The 20,893-nt window shown below is 52.9% G+C and overlaps 1 protein-coding gene across 1 annotated transcript in view; it reads left to right on the top strand.

Annotated features, from left to right (window-relative positions):
* HYDIN (HYDIN axonemal central pair apparatus protein) overlaps positions 1-20,893 on the top strand; it is a 164,802-nt gene that overhangs the window by 97,512 nt on the left and 46,397 nt on the right. Inside the window, exons 25-38 of the mRNA XM_071757067.1 lie at positions 6,078-6,270; positions 9,192-9,284; positions 9,745-9,954; positions 10,812-10,949; positions 11,781-11,958; positions 12,471-12,601; positions 13,258-13,391; positions 14,211-14,347; positions 15,353-15,480; positions 15,567-15,758; positions 16,099-16,242; positions 17,109-17,348; positions 18,000-18,168; positions 19,368-19,538. Coding sequence (XP_071613168.1) covers positions 6,078-6,270; positions 9,192-9,284; positions 9,745-9,954; positions 10,812-10,949; positions 11,781-11,958; positions 12,471-12,601; positions 13,258-13,391; positions 14,211-14,347; positions 15,353-15,480; positions 15,567-15,758; positions 16,099-16,242; positions 17,109-17,348; positions 18,000-18,168; positions 19,368-19,538 — 2,258 coding nt within the window. The remainder of the gene's footprint in view (positions 1-6,077; positions 6,271-9,191; positions 9,285-9,744; positions 9,955-10,811; positions 10,950-11,780; positions 11,959-12,470; positions 12,602-13,257; positions 13,392-14,210; positions 14,348-15,352; positions 15,481-15,566; positions 15,759-16,098; positions 16,243-17,108; positions 17,349-17,999; positions 18,169-19,367; positions 19,539-20,893) is intronic.

Raw genomic sequence — 20,893 nt, 5'->3', positions numbered from 1 at the left:
GGGACCCTACAACCCAACAGGGGCTTCGTGGTGGGATGTGCCCAACTCAAGGCAACCCATGTCCCTCCTCTGGCACTGCTGAGCCATAAATACCTCCTGGTTACTCCTCTTCTACTCCTGTGTGGTTAGAGACAGACTGAGAGTGGTCTCTCCTTAACTCTTGGACCTTTAGTAGCTGAAAGGTGAGTTAAACCTTTGCACTGGGATGTTTTCTGAAGCACTGCAATGGCTCTGCAGAACCACCCAGCAGCAGAGAGGAGATATGGAGCCACATTCAAACATTTTGTTGTGTTTCTTACCTTCTACAAGGGCTGGTTTGTCTTCTTTTCTAAGGGCAGCATCTTCCTCCCCAGCTTTGTTTGGAATTCCCACCCAAAGGATACACCAGGATTTTCTTACAAACCTGTGACAAAGGCTCATCCCCAAACTCAGCTCTTCTCTGGAGTTTTCACTCTTCATTAAAGCTTTGCCATTTGCTTTGCCCATTCCTGTTCCCACATCCCCTCTTTGTCCCTCTCACATTCCCTCTGTGTCCCAGGATGGATCTGGTGGATGGATCTGGTGATCCCATGGCTCTGGGGAGCATTCACTTCTTGGCTACAAATCATTGCAGCCTAATGAGTTGCCAGGAGATTCTTTGGGGAAAGGGTTTCTCGAGCTAAACGTGTAGAAAATGACTCTTTTCCTCCCCATCCAGGATTTTCTCTGCCAGTTTGTTTGGATCCAACCAGGAGCCTTTCCCTTCCTGGATGCTTTATCATTTCTCATCCCACTCCAGTCTCTTCTTGTATGGCCTCTGGCTGCACTGCAAGTCCAAAAAAAAAAACCCCCATCCCAATTCTCTTTTACATCTGAGGGAATTTTTGCTTTGTTGCTTTTCCTAACAAGGAAGAAATGGAAAATGCAGACAGTGAAAAACAGCACAAGGCAAAAAATCTGACAGCAGTGCTCTGTCAGGAGCCCTGGGGAGAGAGGTGGAGCATCCCCAGCAAGGAGATGGAGCAGGAATGTGGCCATCCAGGTGCTGAGGCTCTGGAACAGATTGCCTGGAGAAGTTGTGGCTGCTGGAGGAGTTCAGGTTGGATGAGGCTTGGAGGAATCTTGCTGAGCTGGGAGGTCCCTTCCAAGCTCAGCCATTCCATGGTCCATCCCAGGGCTCCTGCAGGGAGTCTCAGCTGGGTGATGGCTCAGCATACACCTCCTTCTTGTCCCTCACTGCCCCCAGCTCCTTGGGACAGTCCACTTGTGGGTGTTGGTGTCACTTTTCCTGCTTAAATCCCCTGGGGGGACTTAGAAAAGTGGGGATGGGAACGTGCTGCTGACATCTTCTTCAGCTGCATGAGGTCTGGAGGAGCTGTTTAGCAGGGAAGTGGCCTCTTCTTCCTCAGAGATGGAGTCTCCTTGGAGCAGGGGCTGTGTGCTTCATCTACAAAGTGGCATTTGGGATTTCCTGAAGAGCTTCTGGAGAGGCTCCATGCTCATGGGCAACACCACTGGGGACCTGAAGTAAGGGAGCCTTGTGGGAGTGTGCTCCAGGCAGAATGAAAAGGGAATACAGTGAGTGCCAAGAAAAAGTTTGGAGTCAGGAATAAGCAAAAATCTATTGTTGCAAAGTCTGTATCTGAGACAAAACCCCAGGCAGTGGGGGGTGGGATGGTGACACCTTGATGGCCACTGGCCCAGGTTGCCCAGGGAAACTCTGGATGGCCCTCCCCATCCCTGGGTGAGTTCAAGGCCAGGCTGGATGGGGCTTGGAGCACCCTGGGCTGGTGGGAGGTGTCCCTGCCCTTGGCAGGGGGATGGGACTGGATGAGCTTTAAGGTCCCTTCTGAGCCAACCCAGTCTGGGATTATTTGCTTCATGAGGATGAAGTTTGGAGGTGATGAGTTCCCATTTACATGTCTTTACACTTCTCTGCTGTTCCCATGGTGACTCTCACTGTGCTCCTCTGCTCCTTCCTGCACATCACTGCTTTTTCCCAGCTCATTTACTGGTTTGGGAGAGCTTCTGCTGCCCCAGCCCTTCCATAACCATGGCTTATGCTGTCCCACACCTGGAGGATTTTTCCCAATGGAAGGTGGAGCCCAGAACAGCAGTGTGGGAATTGTTTTTTCTTGGGCTTTCAGGACAAAAAGGTGGGAGATGTCCGTGGCTGTGCTTGGCTGGGGGTTGCCTTCTGGTTTTATAACTGGGCAGCAAATGCTGGCTGGAAGGTGACTTCTTGCTCTGCCAGTGCTGTTCAGCTGCTGAACCTGGGAAGCAGCCAAATCCTCTCCTTGCTTTCTGAGCATCCTCATTACCCCAGGCCCCTGGTGGGATCCTGAGGTGTCTTTGCCCTGCAAGCAGCATCCTTCTGCCTGGAAATTCCTTTGCAGCCTGGGTGGCTCCTGCTTTGATCCCCCTGGGCTGCTGCTCCCAGCCTGTCTCTGCAGGGTTGGATTGTTTATGAAACAGAAATGTCAATACTTTATTTTTATTGTAAATAAAGTATTCTTTACAGCAGCTCAGGCTGAGGCAGAGCAAGAAATTTGGGAACTGCTGCTGTTGCTTCTCCTCCCTGGCAGAGCACTGAGAAACCATCAGATGAAATCTGGGAGGCAGGATAAACTATTTACTCCTCTTCAGCCAAAATTTATCCCTGAAAACAGCCTCAGGGTGAGGAGCTGCCATTGTTGTTGCCCTTGTAGCTGCTCAGAAGCAGGGATTCATAGGATCCTGGAACATCTCAAGTTGGAAAGGACCCAGAAGGGTTGTGTTCAACAGCTTGGAGGGGACTTCAGCTCAGGGGGAGATGAAATGGGGCTCTGGACAGGACAGGGCAGCCTGAAGAGGGTGGTGCAAGAGTCACAGGATGCTTTGGGTTGGAAGGGAGCTTAAAGATCATCAAATTCCATCCTCCCTGCCTGGGCAGGGACACCTCCCTCATCCAACCTGGCCTTCAGCACATCCAGGGATGGGGCATCAACAGCTTCTCTAGGCACCCTATTCCAGTGCCTTGCTACCCTGATGGTGAAGAATGTTTTCCTAATATCTAACCCAAATCTCCCCTCTTTCAGTTTCAAACCATCACCCCTTGTCCTGTCACTGCTCTCTCTGGTGCAAAGCCCCTCCCCAGCTTTCCTGGAGCCCCTGCAGGCACTGGAAGGTGCTCTAAGGTCTCCCTTGAGCCTTTTTCTTCTCCAGGCTGAACACCCCCAACTCTCTCAGCCTGGTTTTGTAGCAGAGGTGCCCTCAAGTCCTTCCTCTCCATCATATTCACATCACAGAGGGAGGCAGGAGGCTACAGGGGACCAGACACCCAGGGATCCCAACTCAGCTAATGCTGCCTTTGTCCCCTCTGCCCTTGGGGACAGTGATCTTTCTGCTCTGTGGGAAACCTTTTCAACTGTGATCTCTCTTTGCCTGCTTCCTTTTGGGTGGGAAATGTCACCTCTCCCCCCCCCTGCTCCCCTCCCTCACCCCACACTTGTCCCCAGTGTCCCCTGGACCTGGAACCATCCTTCACCCCATCCCCAGGATCAGGTTTCCCAGGGCTATGTCTGCCTTGCTCCCAGTGGAGCAGGGATAATGATGTTGGACCTTGAATAATAACTTGGCAGTGATGGGAACTTGGCTCTTACATGGGGCAAAAGGCACCCACAGCCTCCAATCAGTGATTCCTGCTGGAATAGGAATTCTGGAGAGGGGATGGGAGGCACTGCCAGTGTCCTCAGAAGGGTAGAGCTTCAACATCTCACTTAGTTTGGGATTCAGGCCTGGGAAGGATATAATGATGGAGCCTTTTTTATGGTTTTTTTATTTCTTTTTGTATTCTGTGTTCATGATCATTGCTGCTTTACCTTCTCCTGCCTTACCCTGTGGTGCCTTGCTGCAGAATCCCATCCAGAGGGGGCCAGGATTGTGGCATCCCTGCTCACCCAGCTGTGCCAGGCAGCCTGCCCCACCATGGGCTGGTGGAGACACCTTCTGGGCTCAGCAGAAATAGTCCAGACAAGCAGGGACTTTTCCTCCTCCGTGAGGACTTCAGGATGTGCTCCAGCGTTTCATGAGAAGAGGAGGCTGAGGGGAAACCTCTTTGCTCTCTACAACTCCCTGAAAGGAGCTTGTGGGGAGACAGATGTTGGCCTCTTCTCCCTGCTGAAAAGCAAGAGGACAAGAGGAAATGGCTCCAGGCTCCAGCAGGGGAGGTTCAGGTTGGATATTGGAAAAAATCTCTTCACAGAAACAGTGGGTGAACATTGGAACAGGCTGCCCAGGGAGGTGGGGGAGGCACCATCCCTGGGGGGGTCCTAAAGATGGGGAGATGAGGTGCTACAGGGGGTGGTTTAGTGCTTAGGGGTTGCCACCCCAGGCACAGGAGATCTTCCCCTTCTTTTCAGTGCTAATGTCCCTGCATCCCTTCCTACACAAATTCTGCCTCATCTCTTAAAACTGCCAATTCTTGGACTCATAAATAAGTGGCTGCTAAAACTGCCTATTAACTTCAAGTTAATTAACACAGAGTCACAGTGGGACATCCCCAGGCCCACTCACTGCATTCAGATGAACACCAAATCCAGCTTCATCATTCCCAGTGTCTGCAGGATGGGAATTAGGAGTGTCAGACCTCACAGTGTCCCTTTGCTTCTGTCTCTCCACTTTCTGGTCTGCATTTCAATGAGGGATTCAATAAATGCACAGACCTGAGCTCAGCCATGGGATTTATCCCAGCAGAGCAATGACTGTCAGGGGCATTTGGAGAGGAAATGCAGTAAAATATTTGCTATTCATGAGGGCAAAGCCCCTTCCTCAGCTGCTGGCCCCATGTCCCAGCTCAAGCCCAGTGTTCCCACCAGTTGGCACTGGGCAGGTTTTCACTTGGATTCTGCATTATCACAGAATCCCAGAGTGGTTTGGGTTGGAAGGGACCTTAAAGCAGAGCTGCAAAATGTCTTGCTGTGCTCCCCTGGGCAGAGAGGGAAGGGGCTGGGGCAGTGGCTGCTTTCTGGTGGGGCCATCCTGGCTGATTGCTCTTCTCATCTGTCCCTTTTGTGGCTCAGTCTCAGCTCTTCACACCATTTACATTTTTTCTCCTTTCCTGCCTTGCTTTTTGCCCCCCCCACAAGGTGGCCCCATGTCCCAGCTCAAGCCCAGTGTTCCCACCAGTTGGCACTGGGCAGGTTTTCACTTGGCTTCTGCATTATCCCATGCCCAGATCCATCTTGGGAGGGGAAAGGATTGAGGGCAGCCCTGAGGAGAAGGGCTTGGGGGTGGTGGTGGAGCAGAAGCTCAGCATGAGCTGTCAGTGTGTGCTCAGCCCAGAAACCAACCATGTCCTGGGGGCATCACCAGAAGCACAGAGAGTGGTCAAGGAGGGGATTCTCCCCCTCTGCTCTGCTCAGACCCCCCCTGCAGTGCTGGGTCCAGTTCTGGAGTCCCCAAGAGCAGAAGGACACAGAGCTCCTGGAAGGTGTCCAGAGCAGAGCCACTGAAATGCTCAGAGGGCTGAGCAGCTCCCTGGGAAGCCAGGCTGAGGGATTGGGGTTGTTCAGCCTGGAGAAGAGGAGGCTCCCAGGTGAGCTCAGAGCAACCTCCCAATATCTGAAGGGGCTACAAGAAAGCTGGGGGAGGGCTTTGGACACGGGGGGGGGTGGGGAGAGGACAAGGGAAATGGGTTAAAACTTGGAGAGAAAGGGGAGATTGAGGTTGGACATGAGGAAGAAATTCTTTAATTTGAGGGTGCTGAGCCCCTGGCCCAGGCTGCCCATGGAAGCTGTGGCTGCCCCATCCCTGGCAGTGTCCAAGTCCAGGCTGGATGGGGCTTGGAGCAACCTGGGCTGGTGGGAGGTGTCCCTGCCCATGCAGGGGGTTGGGACTGGATGAGCTTTAAGGTCCCTTCCTGCCCAAACCACTCTGGGATTCTATGAAATCTTCCCTTCCCTTCCTCATTGCAGCAAGGCACTGGGGCCCTGGGCAGCCCTGCTTACTGCTGGGTTCCATCCTGGTTCTGACCCATCACAGTGGCCACCCAGGGCCTGTCCAGGCTTTCCTTTCTCTTGCTGCACACCTGTGTTCAAACTTATATTTTTTTTTTTCAGGTTCAGTCCTCCAGGACCTAAATTCTTCATCAAAATCCAAGCCCCAAAGGAGGAGGGAGCCAGCTGGGAGCACCCAGCACCTGCAGAGAGCACCCCCAGGGCTGGGGGTATGGAGGAGCCAGGCAAAGCCCTGGGAGCAGTGGAGGATCCTGCCCAAGAGCCAGGAGATGCAGCTGATTCTGTGGAAGCCAAGGTAGGATCTTCCTGAACACCCCTTCTGCAGTGCTGCCCCCATGGCCCTTCCATGGTTTTTTTTAATTCCCTGCTGTCCCATGCCCTGAGAGCAGAGGTGGTGACAGATCCAGCAGCTGGGCAGGGATCTTCTGTGGAGGCAGAATCTGGAGAGTTTTGCTTGCCACTCAGATATGTTGGGTTTAAGTTGGTTTCTTTGGTTTTTGGTTTTTTTTTTACAACTTTAAATTATGGCTACAAAGATGATTTGAGGGCTGGAGCAGCTCTGCTCTGGAGACAGGCTGAGGGAGTTGGGGTTCATTCTGGAGAAGGCTTCCAGGAGACCTCAAAGCACCTTCTAGTACCTGAAGAGGCCACAGGAAATCTGGGGAGGGACTTGCTGCAAGGGGATGGGGTGATGGGATGAGGGGAGAATTTCAGTTTCCAGCTGAAAGAGGGGAGATTAAGACTGGGTATGAGGAAGAAATTCTTTGCTGTGGCTGCCCCATCCCTGGCAGTGTCCAAATCCAGGTTGGATGGGGCTTGGAGCAACCTGGGCTGGTGGGAGGTGTCCCTGCCCATGCAGGGGGTTGGAATTTAAGGTCCCTTCCAACCCAAACCAGTCTGTGAATCTATATAAAACCCTACAGGACACAGAGCTGCTCTGCACCCTGGAGATTGATTAAAACTTGAAGAGGGGAGATTGAGGTTGGACATGGGGAAGAAATTCTTCAATTTGAGGGTGCTGAGCCCCTGGCCCAGGCTGCCCATGGAAGCTGTGGCTGCCCCATCCCTGGCAGTGTCCAAATCCAGGTTGGATGGGGCTTGGAGCAACCTGGGCTGGTGGGAGGTGTCCCTGCACATGCAGGGGGTTGGGACTGGGTGAGCTTTAAGGTCCCTTCCAACCCAAACCAATCTGTGAATCCATATAAAACCCTACAGGACACAGAGCTGCTCTGCACCCTGGAGATAGATTAAAACTTGAAGAGGGGAGATTGAGGTTGGACATGAGGAAGAAATTCTTTAATTTGAGGGTGCTGAGCCCCTGGCCCAGGTTTCCCAGAGAAGCTGTGGCTGCCCCATCCCTGGCAGTGTCCAAGTCCAGGTTGGATGGGGCTTGGAGCAACCTGGGCTGGTGGGAGGTGTCCCTAAAGCCCTGGGTGAGCTTTAAGGTCCCTTCCAACCCAAACCAGTCTGGGATTCTATGAAATGAGACCTGAAATGGCAGTGCCAGCCACAGAGCTGCCTTCTGTAAACCAAGGCTTTGCAGACCAAGTTGTCTTTGATCTCCTGAGCTTCCTGGTGCCTCTGGTTGCTTTGGAGCTTGAGCTCAGTGCTGGTGGGAACTGGCACCTTTTTGGGCATCATGTGGGACAGAGGCTGCTCCTGGGACAAAAAAAAGGATGCAAGAAAATCTGGGAAGTTCTGAAAGTTCAAGTAGAGGGGGTTGTGCCTGCTCACATCTAAATATTGGCCATTTTGTTGTTATAATTCTAGGCTTTTATTCTGAGTCAGGAGTAAAAATACCCTGTAGACTTAAAGAGTGGCTGAATGGGTTTGGATAGAACCATGAAATCATCTTTATTCCCTGCTTTGCTGCTGTGTGTGCACAAATAAACAGGGAAATACAAGTGGACATGGGCTAAGCAGGACCCAAAATGGTGTCCAAGGCTACATCTGGATTGCAGCTTGTTCTTCTGCTTGTGTCTCTGTACCAAAGTGAGGTCTGTAGAACCTCTCTGAGGAGGCAGAAGGCAAGGTGTGGGTCAGCATGTTTGAGAATATGTGCTTGGCAAAGCTTTGCTGGGTTTGAAAAGGTGGAGGGAGGCAACAGAAAGAGCATGGAAAGGTGGGAAAACTTTTCCTGGTGCTTTCTCTGCTGGGGAGATGAAGCCTCTGAGTAGGTCTGAAGATGTCCTGTGGCTCTGCTTGCTGAAGTTTACAGCCCAAAGCTCTTCTTTGCATTAGCAGAGGAACTTAAACTTCTTCTTAAACTTCCAGAGCAATCACAAAGCTCCTGTTTATAAACAGGGCTCAGAAGCCTCAGGGTGAGGTTCTTTCTGAAAGATGCCACCAGTTAAATACCAGTTCTCAGCTGCTGGAAGAGAGAAAACCATCTCAGCTGCCATGGGACACCCCAGCAGAGATCCCCAGCTCTCCAGCACTGAGAGATGGAACCTAAGCACCAGCTGGATTTAGATGGTTGTGCCAAGCACTTTCCAAGTCCTTATTTTCCTGGGTTTGATGCTTCTTGCTGGCAGCTCTGTTCCTGTTTTTCTCATGAAGCACCTGCCCTGTGCAGGCCTGGGCTTCTCTGCATGTTCCTTGGGCAGGAGTGGGCACTGACCCGAGGGCACAAATGCCCCTGAGGCTTTTCCAGGTTGGATATTAGGAGAAAATTCTTTCCAGAGAGGGTGCTCAGCCATTGGAATGGGCTGCCCAGGGAAGGGGTGGATTCTCCATCCCTGGAGATATTTCAAAAGAGCCTGGATGTGGCACTCAGTGCCATGGGCTGGGAACCACGGGGGGAGTGGAGCAAGGGTTGGACTTGATGAGCTCTGAGGTCCCTTCCAACCCAGCCCATTCCATGATTCTATGATTCTATGATAACTCTCAGCAAGACAAGAGGGCACAAGAGGTCTCAAGCTGTGCCAGGGGAGGTTTAGGTTGGACATGAGAAAGAATTTCTTTCTGGAGAGGGTGCTCAGCCATTGGAATGGGCTGCCCAGGGAAGGGGTGGATTCTCCATCCCTGGAGATATTTCAAAAGAGCCTGGATGTGGCACTCAGTGCCATGGGCTGGGAACCACGGGGGGAGTGGAGCAAGGGTTGGACTTGGGGATCTCAGAGCTCCTTTCCAACCCAAATTATTCTGTGTTTCTGTGAAAGTGCTCTCACTCAGCCCAGCCAGCTCCTTACTGCTTCTCATGGGGTTATTTTCCAGCCACCACCATCCCCTGTGTCTGGGGACAACCAGAGCATCCAGGGATCAGTGCAGCTACAGGAGACAGAGCCCCTCACTCCAGGAGTGGAGGAGGTAAGTGGGAATCTATCTCACTCCTGGGTTTCATTGGAGAGGGCAGCACAGAAAGCAGAGGGAGTGGGAAGCCCTGGGAATCAGACAAGCCTGGCTGGAGTCCTCCCAAAGAGGAGAACTCACCTCCAAGTCTCAGATTTCTTTAGAAGTAGGAAAAAGGGTTTTTAAAAGGGAAGTTGTGCAGCAGAGAGAATTTCTTGCTGCCAGGAGACCTCCAAATTACTTTCATACATCTAATAATTAATGCATTATTAGTGAGCATGGGAGAAGACTTATTTTCCTTGTGGTTCCTCCACTTGAAGCAAGTCAGTTTGGGCTGCAGGAGGAGTTTAAGATGATTTTGCCTGTGTTTGATGAAGAGGCCCCTCCAGCCATGTCTGTTTTTTTCCCCCAGACCCTGGTGGTTCCTCTGCATCCATTCTGATGCTGAACATCTTTCTCTCTCCTCCTTTACCTCCAGGTTTTTGACATCCTGCCTCTGTATGGTGTGCTGCAGCCAGGCAAGAGCCAGCAGGTCACCTTCACCTTCTTTGGCCACACCAACATCATTGCCCATGTCCTGGCACTCTGCAGGGTGGAGGGAGGCCCAACCTATGAGGTGGTGCTGACTGGGGAGGCTTCACTCATCAGCTATGTCCTGGACATCACAGAGATCAACTGGGGGGTGCAGGTACCACCCAATTCTCTTGCCTGAAGTCCTCAAAACCAGCACCAGTGGGGTGCTTCCCAGCCTAGGTCTCAGGCTCCCTCCCCTTCCCAGCTGCAGGGATCAGAAATCCAGCCTTGGAGTGATGTGTCTTGCATCCAAGCTGGTTTTTAATGAGCATCTCCACACCTCCCAAAGCTGGGAATTTCTCCTCTTGAAGGTTACTAACACTGCATCCTGGGGCAGGCAGGATCCCAGCAGGGATGGGAGGGACATAGCCTGAGACATCCAGCCACTCATCCTCTTCTAAAAATCCTCAGCTCCAAGGATTTAACAGTCTTTTAAACTTTTAAAAGTCTTGATTCACCAACAAAACAAACCAGGGAGGATGTTGCCTTGGCTTTCCACTCCCTGCAGGGAGATAAAACATCCCAGAATGTTCCCTGCTTTGCTGCTTTTCAGTTAAACCCCCCAGCTAATTCCAGTTTTGGTCCTGTAGGTGTGGCCCTGTCCCTCTCTCCTCTGCTGTCACTGTGCAGGTGCCTTTTCTGCTGCAATCTTCATGCTTCCTCCTGCCTTCAGCCAGCTGGCAGATGGCACTGTGAAGCTCAGAGGATTTGTGTCCCCTTTGGTGTCTTTTTTTCCTGATGTTTACAGGGTTGCTCTTGCCCCTCTGTGTGTGCCATAAATCCCTTCCTAAGGAGGGCTCAGAGGTTCCCTGTGGCTGGTGGCTCCCCAGGAGCACTCAGAAGAGTCAAGTGCCTGGATCCTCTCTGTGCTTCCTGCTTTTCCATCGTGTTCCTTTGCTCTCCTTCCAGGAAAAGCAGGAGATACCCAGCATCAGGACTCTGTAACTTTCTGCTCCTTTCTCTCCCCCTCAGCTGTTTCATGAAGTGGCAGAAGCAGAGCTCACCCTCCAGAACAGGGGGAGGGTGGGATTCAACTACACAGTGCTGAACCCTGGCATGGCTGCTGCCAAGACCCCTCTGCCTGGGGTCCCTCTGGTCCTGCCCAGTGTGGTGAGTACTGGTGGCACTGGGGATCTCCCCAGGAGAGGGTTATGGGGGCAAAAAATTCAACAAAAAAAAAGAGAAACAAAAAAGAAAAAACAAACAGATGATAACAGACAAACAAACAAAAAAAAACCAAAAGAGAAAAAAACCAAACAGACAGTAACAGACAAACAAAAAACAAGAAAAGCCTCACACAAGCAGCCAGGAGAGACAAGGTTGTGAGCAATTGCTGTGGGGCAGGATGGTCAAACAAGGGTGGTCCTACAAGCCACTTAAGTGGCCTCTGCCATCACCACCCCTGGCTGTCCCATGCCATCTGAACTGGAGACTTAAAGGCTCTTTTGCTCAGGCATGAAGCTCCCTTGCCAGAAATGAAATATCCTGAAGAAATTTCTTCCCTGGAAGTGTTATCAGGCCCAGGCTGCTCCAAGCAGTGGAGGAGTCACCATCCCTTGTTGTGAGGGGCCCAGAACTGACCCCAGGAATCAAGGTGCAGCCTCAGCAGTGCCTGGCATAGGGGGGTGATCACTTCCCTCCTTCTCTGGATCTTGTCCTACTCCATGCTTTTCCAGAGATGGATGTCTGCAGGTCACTGGAGAGGTTTGTGCACCCTCCATGTAACCACACAGGCAGGAGGTGGTTGGTTGGAGTCATTAATAAGGGGTCAGGAACCCAGGAACCAGCCTGGAAACCACTGATGTGCTGTGGACACTTTCCTTATCTTTCAGAGTTGCAGGCAAAATGACTTTTTTTCATTTTATTTATTTTAATCTGTCACCTGAGCCGTGCCTCCACCAACCCCTCTTTGGTTGCATTCCCTCTCTCCACACTCTGCAGGGTTATGTTGGACCTGGCAAGGAGCAAGTGCTGACTGTCTATTACCTGCCAGGAGTGCCTGGGACCTTCTGCAAGACCTTCCAGCTCCAAGTGGGTCACCTGAGACCAGAAGAAATCACCCTGAAGGGTGAGGGGAGCTTTCTTAGGATCTGGTTAGACCTCCCTAGGAACATCCAAGGTGAGCAATGCCTGTCTGCTCCTCAGGAATGCCCCCTGGTTTTCCCCCCACATCATTTGTCTGTAGGGCAGCTCCCACCTGCATCAAGCCTGGAGGTTTCAGGGTTGTCAGACCCACACCCAACCCTCTGGTTCCTTCCTGAGCCTTTAGCAGATGAGCCCCCATGGACCTTTCCCCAGGCACCATCCTGCAGAGCTTGGCAGTGCATCTGTCAGAGGCCTGGAATGATGGCTGGACAGAAAAGTTTGGGAAGCTGGCAGGCTGGCAGTGAGCTCAGTGGGGTTGGATTTGTGTCACATTGCAGAGGATGAAGGGCTTCTGTCTGGAGACAAAGTTAGGTGGGAGTGGACATGGAGAGAGGAGCAGCAGCAACATCCACTTCCCACCAAAAACCACTCCCTTGAGGAGTTTGGTTCTGGGAAAGACCAAAGTCAAGAAGTGGGACTTCCCAGCTCAGATGGGGGGATTGGTGCTGCACCCATTCTTTAGTTGGGGATGTTTTCTTCCTTCAGGAAATGAAAAATATGAGGAGATCTTCATGGAGGCAAAAGAAAAGCTGGAAAAAGACAGAGAGGGGGACGAAGCAGATACTCTGGGGGAGTCTGAAGCCATGGAGTCATCTGTGGACAACTCAGACCCTGTGGTGAGAGCAGCTGCTGCCACCCTCCTGCTGTACCCCTTGGTCCCCTTGCACCCCAGCAGGCTTCCTGGTGCCCCTGCTGGCACTTGGGACCTCCCTGGCCACTTGTGGCCATGATTGTGCATCAGCTCAGCATTGTCCCAGGGGCTTCCCACCTCTGGTAGTTTCCCTCCTGTAGATGCCTGAGCTTCCTGACTCCCCCAGGGAGAGATCCAGCAGACCAGGTCCCTGTGATTGAGTTTGTGATGAAGGTGAAAGCCATCACTGGGGTATTTGTTGCTCACAATCCAAGCCCTGCCAGGTTTCCAGAACTTAGGAACAGCAGAGACTGTGCTGGCAGTGTTCATCTCCAAGAGGCAGCAGCTTTGTTGGGGTCTCTTTTTGAAGACTGGCAAATACTCAGAGCACTGGAAGGTTCCTGGCTTGTCTGGCCAGATGGGGTTTTTGTAGCAGCACCTGGGCTGGTGAAGATGCTGGAGTTCATTTCCCTCCAGTTAAGGTCTGAGAGAGCAGGAGGTGCCAGGGAAACTGAGCAGTGAGACAGGGGGACCCCATCAGGCATCTCCACAAGAACAGGGGGGGGGGGATCCTCTTTCAGACACAAGCCTGGCCCTTGGGAGGGACCTTTGCTAACCAGCCCCTGTCTTTTCTGTCCTCAGCTGGATGCTCTGCTGCAGATGCAGATGGAGGAGATGCTGATGGAGGAACATGCCCTGGAGCAGCAGAAAGCCCTGGCCTCCTGTCCCCTGGAGGATGCTGCCTTTGAGCCACTGGCCCGCCGGAGGCTTCTCAAGTCAGTGGAGACCCTCACACCCTGTTCCACCTCCCCAAGGGAAACACCCAGATGGGCACCTCTGCTCCTGAGAGCTCCTCGTGTCTGCAGAGCTGGGAATAGCAGAGGATTGGACTTCAGAAAGGGTCTGATCCCAAGGGATTTAGGTGTTCCCTGCCAGCAGCTGTGTCCTCACCTCTGCGGTGCCACCGTGAGGTCTGGGGATGTTCAGCTCCTCACAGGTGATGGTTCTGGTCTCAGTGCAAGACCATCAAGCCCAGCCCTGCTGCCCAGTCCTGAAAGAGGCAACTCAAAGTTGGCACCTTTGTTCCAACTAACAGGTCACAACAAGCAAAAGGAGCAGGGACTTCAGGCTGACAAACCCCTGCCAAGCCCTAAATCTTGGGTCCTGGTGAGGCTGTAGGGCCCAGCTAGGGAACTTGGTTCTTTCTTTTGCTCATTTGTGATGAAGCACAGGCCCAGTAGTGTCCAGTTCAGGAAGAAGATGCTCAGCAGAACCAATGATTTGTGTGTTCTGAAGTGGGATTGCCCTGGAAAAGGAGCATCCTGCCCCTGTAGGTGTTGATTACTACTTTTACAGGTGATCTGTTGGGGACATGGTTGCAGAGCAGTGCAAACTTAATTTTCTGTGAAGGTTCCATTGGTACCTGATAAAACCTGGGACCTACCCTCCCTGTGACTTACTAAAATCTTATAACCAGGTGGTCTTAGTACTTTTTGTTGCCTAAAACGGAGTTTTTACAGCAGTGACTACAGAAATTCCACCCACCTGGAGCTGTAGCCAGGCTGTGGTTTAAGGCCTGTCCTTTCTTCTTGCAGAGCTCAGCTGCCTGAGTACATCCTGGACTTTGGCCATGTCATCCTGGGGAACATCCACACACACACTGTGAAGATCACCAACCCAGGGCACTTCCCTGTGTCCTTCCGTGCTGATGGACGTGTCCTGAGTGGCACAGGTAACCAGGAGGGACCTGACACATCCAGGTGCTTTTCCAAGGAGGACCCCAGCATGGGAGAATTGTAGCTGGAAGCTCTTTGGAGAGGTCTGTGTGTCTTTCCCTGGGAGAGCTGATGAAGGAAGGAATTACCAGTGCCTCTCATCTCATGGTTCCTTTTAACCATGTTTGGCCTTTGAAAGCTGCTGAGCAGCAAAGGATCTGGGGGTGCTGGTTGAACATGAGCGTGTGCCCAGGTGGCCAAGAAAGCCACCAGCATCTTGGCTTCTATCAGCAATGGTGTGGCCAGCAGGACCAGGGCAGGGATTGTCCCTCTGAGCTCTGCAGTAGTGAGGCTGCTCCTCAAATCCTGGGCTCTCCCAAAAAGGATATTGAGGGGCTGGAGCTTGCCTAGGGAAGGGCAGTGGAGCTGGGGAAGGGTCTGGAGCACAAGTGTCATGGGGAGAAGCTGAGGGGGTGTTCTGCCTGGAGAAAAGGAGGCTGAGGGGAGGGCTTCTCACTCCCTACAACTCCCTGGAAGGAGGTTGGAGCAAAGGAGAGGGGCTTGGTCTCTTCTCCCAAGAAACAAGGCAAGAGGAAATGGCCTCAGGTTGCACCAGGGGAGATTTAGATGGGCTATGAGGAACAGTTTCTTCCCTGAAAAAATAGTCAAGGATTTGAAGAGGCTGCCAGGGCAGTGGTGGAGTCACCTGGAGGGATTTTAAAGCCATGTTGATGTGGTGCTGAGGGATATGGTTTAGTTTGCACGGTGGTGTTGGGTTGATCTTAAAAGATGGGTGGGGTTGGACTTGTTCTTAAAAGTCTTTTCCAACCTCAGTGATTCCATGATTTATTCTGGCTGTGAAAAGCCTTTCTCCTGGAGTGATGCCAAGGGGGAATGAGCAGCAGGACACGGGGAGGGCTTCTCCACAGAGCTGCCAGCCAGAACACCTGCACAGCCTGCACAAAGATGTTTGTGAAGGTGTCACCTGTGTGTCTCAGCTGCTTTTTCTGCATCTGTTGCAGGTTTCAGCATGGAGCCAGGCCGGGTGAAGCACCTGCCCTGCTCTGAGACCCAGGCGTTCCTCGTGCGCTTCGACCCCCAGAGTGCCAGCCTGCCCCTGGGAGAGGTGAACGTGCTCCTGCCCATCAAGGTACTGCACCTTTTGGGCAGGTGACAGGTTGGGCAGAGCAGCAGGTGGCACCTGGGTCCTCAAATGGATGCTCTGTCCTTCCCTAGGTAGCAGGAGGCCCCATGTTCCACGTCCGTCTCTGTGCCAGCGTGGCTGTGCCATCCCTCTGCATCTCCAGGGACAGGCTGGAGTTCTCCTCTGTCCAGTGTGGGCAGTGCCAGGAGGAAACTGTCCAGCTCTACAACGAGCTCCAGATCCCCTGTAAATGGTTCATCACCCTGAAAGAGCCTACTAGAAAGGTAAAGCCCAGACAAAGCATAGCACACAACTTCTGGGTTGGGTTTTCTTTGCCTCTTCTGCCCCTGGGGCTACTCATGGGAAGAAGCTTTTGAGGGTACAGAGTAGAGCTGATTTGCTTGGACCTGTTCTCTAGTTGATGCTTCACTTCTCTGCCACTTTCCCCCATTCCTCCTCCTCCTCCAAGGACAGTGCCTCCTCATCTGCCCACCCTCCCTCTGTGTCTGCCCTCCAAGTGGTGACCAGGAGGGGCTGGGATGGGGGGGACTCTGAGCACTGTGACATGGCAGGGTCTGTCCTCCCAGGCCAAGGAGACCTCACCCCCTCGTGTTTTGTTCTCAGGTGGACAGATGTTTGCCAGCAAGTGGGAAGAGGCAGCAGGAGCTGAAGGACAAGCCCCCTGTGTTTGTGGCACTGCCCTCAGCTGCAGCCCTGGCTCCAGGGCAGCGATGCAACGTGCGGGTCAGGTTCTCACCCACGGAAGAGGTGAGATGGGTGAATGTCACCCCCTGGAGGTCTGCCAGGGTGGAGCAGCAATGAGAGCCCAGCACAGGGTGGAGGAGATGAGATCTTAACTCCATGAGGAGCTTTCTGCAAGCCCTTTTACCCGCTGTGCCTCAGTTTCCCTGGCTGCGTGCTCTTCTGAGAAGGGCTCTGAAATCCCCTTGGATTTGTGCAGCCTGGGGCTGAGCAGCTGGCACAGAATCACTCACCCCAGGGAGGCAAATCCAGCAGCAGACAATCCAGCTGCTAGAGCTGTTCCTGGGCTGAGGGGACAGTCACCCCTGGGGGCTGCCAGCAGCCCCTGGTGCTGTCCCAGCCTCCTTGCACATCCCCAGGCACTTTGGGAGCCCTGGGAAATGATGGAGCATTCCCTGTGGCCACTGTGCCTTGGAACTGGGAAACTGGCAGGGTGTGACAGGGTGGACACGAGTCCTTCCACACCTGGGAATGTCCCAGGGATGGTTTGCTGGTCAGTAGAGGTGTAACCATCTTGTGGCTGGCCAACACCCAGCAGAGAAGACAACCCCCATTTCCAGCCAGTGGGAGCCTTCTGGATGGCTGAGTGAGCTGTGCCAGGGCTGTGTCTGGGCAACATAACCTTGAGGAAACATCTGAGAGTGCATTTAAGATCCAGCTGGTTTCCAAATATCCAGTTAAGTTTCACCCCAGCATTCATCCCAGTTACTCAGAGCCAGGTGTAGGTGCTGTAGCCCCAGCTCTAAGTTTAGTCTGTGTCTCCTGTTCACCTCAGAGGTACTGGGAACCCCCCCAGCCTTAGGGTAGGGGTTGAATTTAAGGCCCTGTGACCTAGGATTTGATGGAAGAGCTTTCTGCACTTCTCTTTCCAGAAGTTTTACAGAAGTGAGCTGAAGATCAACATTTGCCAGAGCAGCCAGCACCTCCAGCTGCAGGTCTCAGGACGTGGTCTGGAGCCACACCTGGAATTCAGTCCCCCAGTGCTGGAACTGGGACCATTGCTGCCCTGCAGCTCTGGGGTGGAGAGGACAGTGGTGGTGAAGAACCCATGTGAGTTCCCCATCGAGTTTTACTCACTGGAATTCGACCAGGAGTACCTTGCTGAGGAGCAGGTGAGGAGGAAATTCTGGTCCCCAGGTGTCAGGGCTCAGCAGTTTGGGTGGACCACAAAACCTAAGGACAGAATTCCTCTCTAATCCCCCCCACACACAGGGAAAGGGGAGGGAAAAGGGGAATACAGAGCAGACACTTTAAGCTGGAACCTGAAATCAGTTGGATGCAGATTTAATAACACAGGGGAAAGGTAATAACATAAGGGATGAAGTAACAAGGAATAAAAATATATAAAAATATATTAGAAAAAAAAAATAGCATATCCAGAAGGAAATGGAAGGAAAAGAGGGGGGAGCTGCTGACATTCCCAATCTTTATGGGGTATGGCAGGAAATGGGAGGGAATAGATCCCTCCCTTTGCATTCCACCCCTCTGGGTGTCCCCAAGCCCTCCTGGTGTCCTTCCTGCTGTTGGAACAGGGACACCCTGTGTGCTCCCACAGCTTCCCAGTGCTCCAACATCATTCCTAGGCAATGGGAGCAATCCCTGGGGAAAAAAACCTGCTGGCTCTTCAGGCTGTGGAGAGGCTTGGATAGTCTGGGTTGTTGGGAGAAATGTGTGAGGGAGAAGTTAAGCTGTCAGGAGGTTCTGATCATGGGATGGAGGTGAAGAAACATCCTGCATGTGGCTCCTCTTCTTTCCATGTGCAGATCCTGAGGATGCTGAGGGACTATGATTGCCACAACACCTTACTGCTGCCTCCACGTGCCCCGGGGGAGAAGCTGCCCCCAGAGCTCCTGGAGTACTATCAGGAGCAGGAAAAGCTGCAGGATGAGCAAGGAAAGGCCAGGATTGAGGAACCAGCAGGCCAGGATGATGGTGAGAGTTTGGGATTGCTTGTCCTGAGTGTGGAAAGAGCAGGGACTCCAACCCACCTCCCCTGAGCTCTCCATAACCTCTCTGTCCATGGACATTCCATGCTTTTAGCAGCCACTCATACCCTGTCTTGATGGAGGAATTCTGGGGTGACAGTCTGTGGCTTGTCACATGGATGCTGTGCCAGCCCTGAGTGCAGCAAGCTGCTACCTAACTACCATGGACTGGGGATACAAGAGCCAAAAAATTAGGATGGGAGGAATTCTTCAGCCAGGTCTAACATCACTGGATGTTCTAAATTTGCTCCTTCCCAGCAATGAAAACACAAGCTCAGAATTTCCATGAGGGCAGAGCAGGCCCAGGCACACTTCTCTCCTTCAGAAAATTCCCATCTTTTACCTCTGGCCATGCAGAGTGGTGAATGGCAAGGAGCAGACTGCTTGGCCACGTTCACCCTCTCCTTCCCTTCTTCCCTTCCCATGTCCTTCCTCCTCAGCAGGTTCATGGGAATCCTGCCACACTCTTTCCTAATTCATGTCTGTTGTGGCAAAGGAACTCAGTGGAGGACATCAGTGTTCAGCTCCATCACTCCACTGCAGCCTGGTGCCATCTTCCCTCCTCTACACCCTGAATCCCAGGGTCAGGGTGATGGTGTTTCCTTTCCTAGGCAGGGCAGTACACTCTCTGTCCTATGGAACACTGCAGACCCAGGTGGCTTTTGGTGACCTTCTAAGGACAAAGGCAGAAGCTCTTGTTAAGTGCTGTTGTGGTGAATCCAGATCTGAGATGGATCTCCTGGTGTAACATTCCTAAAACCTCCAGCTTCTGGATAATTTCTTGGCCCCCAGGTGGAGCCTTTCCTGTGTAAAATGCACAGTTCTGTGTGTCCCTGACTTACCCTGCAGAACCCAAGACCAAACTTCTACAAGGAACATGTTAACAGTTCCTGGAAGGAGACTTAGCCCAGTCCTTTTAGGTGTCACCAGGTGCCCACTCTTTCCTCTTTCTCCCACCCCAATTTACTGCAATCCCCACAGGAACCTTTTTACCATCCCCTGGGCAGACCCTGGTCTGCACAAACCTAAAGGAAGGGCCTGGGGAGATGCCGGGGGTTCAGCAGTTTCCCAGGATCTGAGGGGATGGGGAGGGTGATGAGGATCACAGGTGGGCCAGGGCTGACTTTTTCACCTGGTTCTGCACAGCAGAACCTCAGCAAAGCAGCACCAGCACCAAGGAGGCCCCAGAAGAAGTGGAAGAGAGCCCCGTCTGCAGGGCCATCGCCCGCCACCTGGGCATTGACATCTCTGCAGAGGGACGGGCAGCCCAGAAGTGCAGGGGCATTGTCATCATTGTCCATGGGGCACCCCTGACAGGTAAGTCACCCCTGGGCTGCAGGGAGGGTGGGGAAGAAGGAGAAACATGTCCTGGTGGGCCACAGAATCATGGAATGGGCTGGGTTGGAAGGGACCTCAGAGCTCTTCAAGTCCAACCCTTGCTCCACTCCCCCCGTGGTTCCCAGCCCATGGCACTGAGTGCCACATCCAGGCTCTTTTGAAATAGCTCCAGGGATGGAGAATCCACCCCTTCCCTGGGCAGCCCATTCCAATGCCTCATCACCCTCTCCATCAAGAAATTCTTTCTCATGTCCAACCTAAACCTCCCCTGGCACAACTTGAGACCTCTTGTGCCCTCTTGTCTTGCTGAGAGTTGCCTGGGAAAAGAGCCCAACCCCCCCCTGGCTCCAACCTCCTTTCAGGGAGTTGGAGAGAGTGATGAGGTCTCCCCTGAGCCCCCTCTTCTCCAGCCTCAACACCCCCAGCTCCCTCAGCCTCTCCTCATAGGATCTGTGCTTGAGTTGGTTGGTCAGTTGAAGCAAAGTGATGTAAACCATGCTTCAGAGAATTGGTGACATGAAAAAGTCCCCAGCCTTCACCTGCCTGGTGCAAGGGGCCTGGCTCATCTTGTGGCCACACTGCCAGGGTCTCATTCCCCCAGACAGGGTGGCTGTGGCTCCATTGCCCCACAGACCACATTGTCTGCTCTCCATGTTGCCCTATGGGAGCAGTCCCCAGCCCAGACAGCAAGCAGACTGAATGGTGGTGGCTCAAAACCCTGGCCCAGGGTTGTTGTCACCCAAGGGACAAGGTCTCAGCTGGATGTGAGGTGGAGATGTTCCACTTGGCTCTAGAGGACACTTCCAGCCATGCTCAAGCTGCCTCCCTTGTGGTTCCCCTTAAAGGAGCATTTTGCTTTCCTGGCTGTCCTTGTAACTTAAAAATCCCATTTGGGGACCTTCCAGAACCTATCCCTGAAATTCACAGAATCACAGAAGGTGATGGGTTGGAAGGGACCTGGAAAGATCCTTGAGTCCAACCCCCCTGCCAGAGCAGGGTCACCTCCAGCAGTCACACAGACACCTCCAGGGGGGCTTTGAGACTCCACAACCCCCCTGGGCAGCCTGGGCCAGGGCTCCCTCACCCTGGAAAAGTTTTTCCTTATATTTCTGTGGAAGCTCCTGTGCTCCAGTTTGTCCCCACTGCCCCTTGTCCTGACACTGGACATCCCTGAGCAGAGCCTGGCCCCATCCTCCTGGCACTCACCCTTTCCATATTTATAAACATCACTGAGCTCACCCCTCAGTCTCCTCCTCTCCAAGCTGCAGAGCCCCAGCTCCCTCAGCCTTTCCTCCCCAGGAGATGTTCCACTCCCTTCAGCACCTGGGGGGCTC

The sequence above is a fragment of the Heliangelus exortis genome, chromosome 13 (genome assembly GCF_036169615.1).
Source record: "Heliangelus exortis chromosome 13, bHelExo1.hap1, whole genome shotgun sequence".
NCBI classification, from domain to species: Eukaryota; Metazoa; Chordata; class Aves; order Apodiformes; family Trochilidae; genus Heliangelus; species Heliangelus exortis.
The sequence above is the reverse complement of the archived record's forward strand: the minus strand, read 5'-3'. Positions and strand labels throughout refer to the sequence as shown.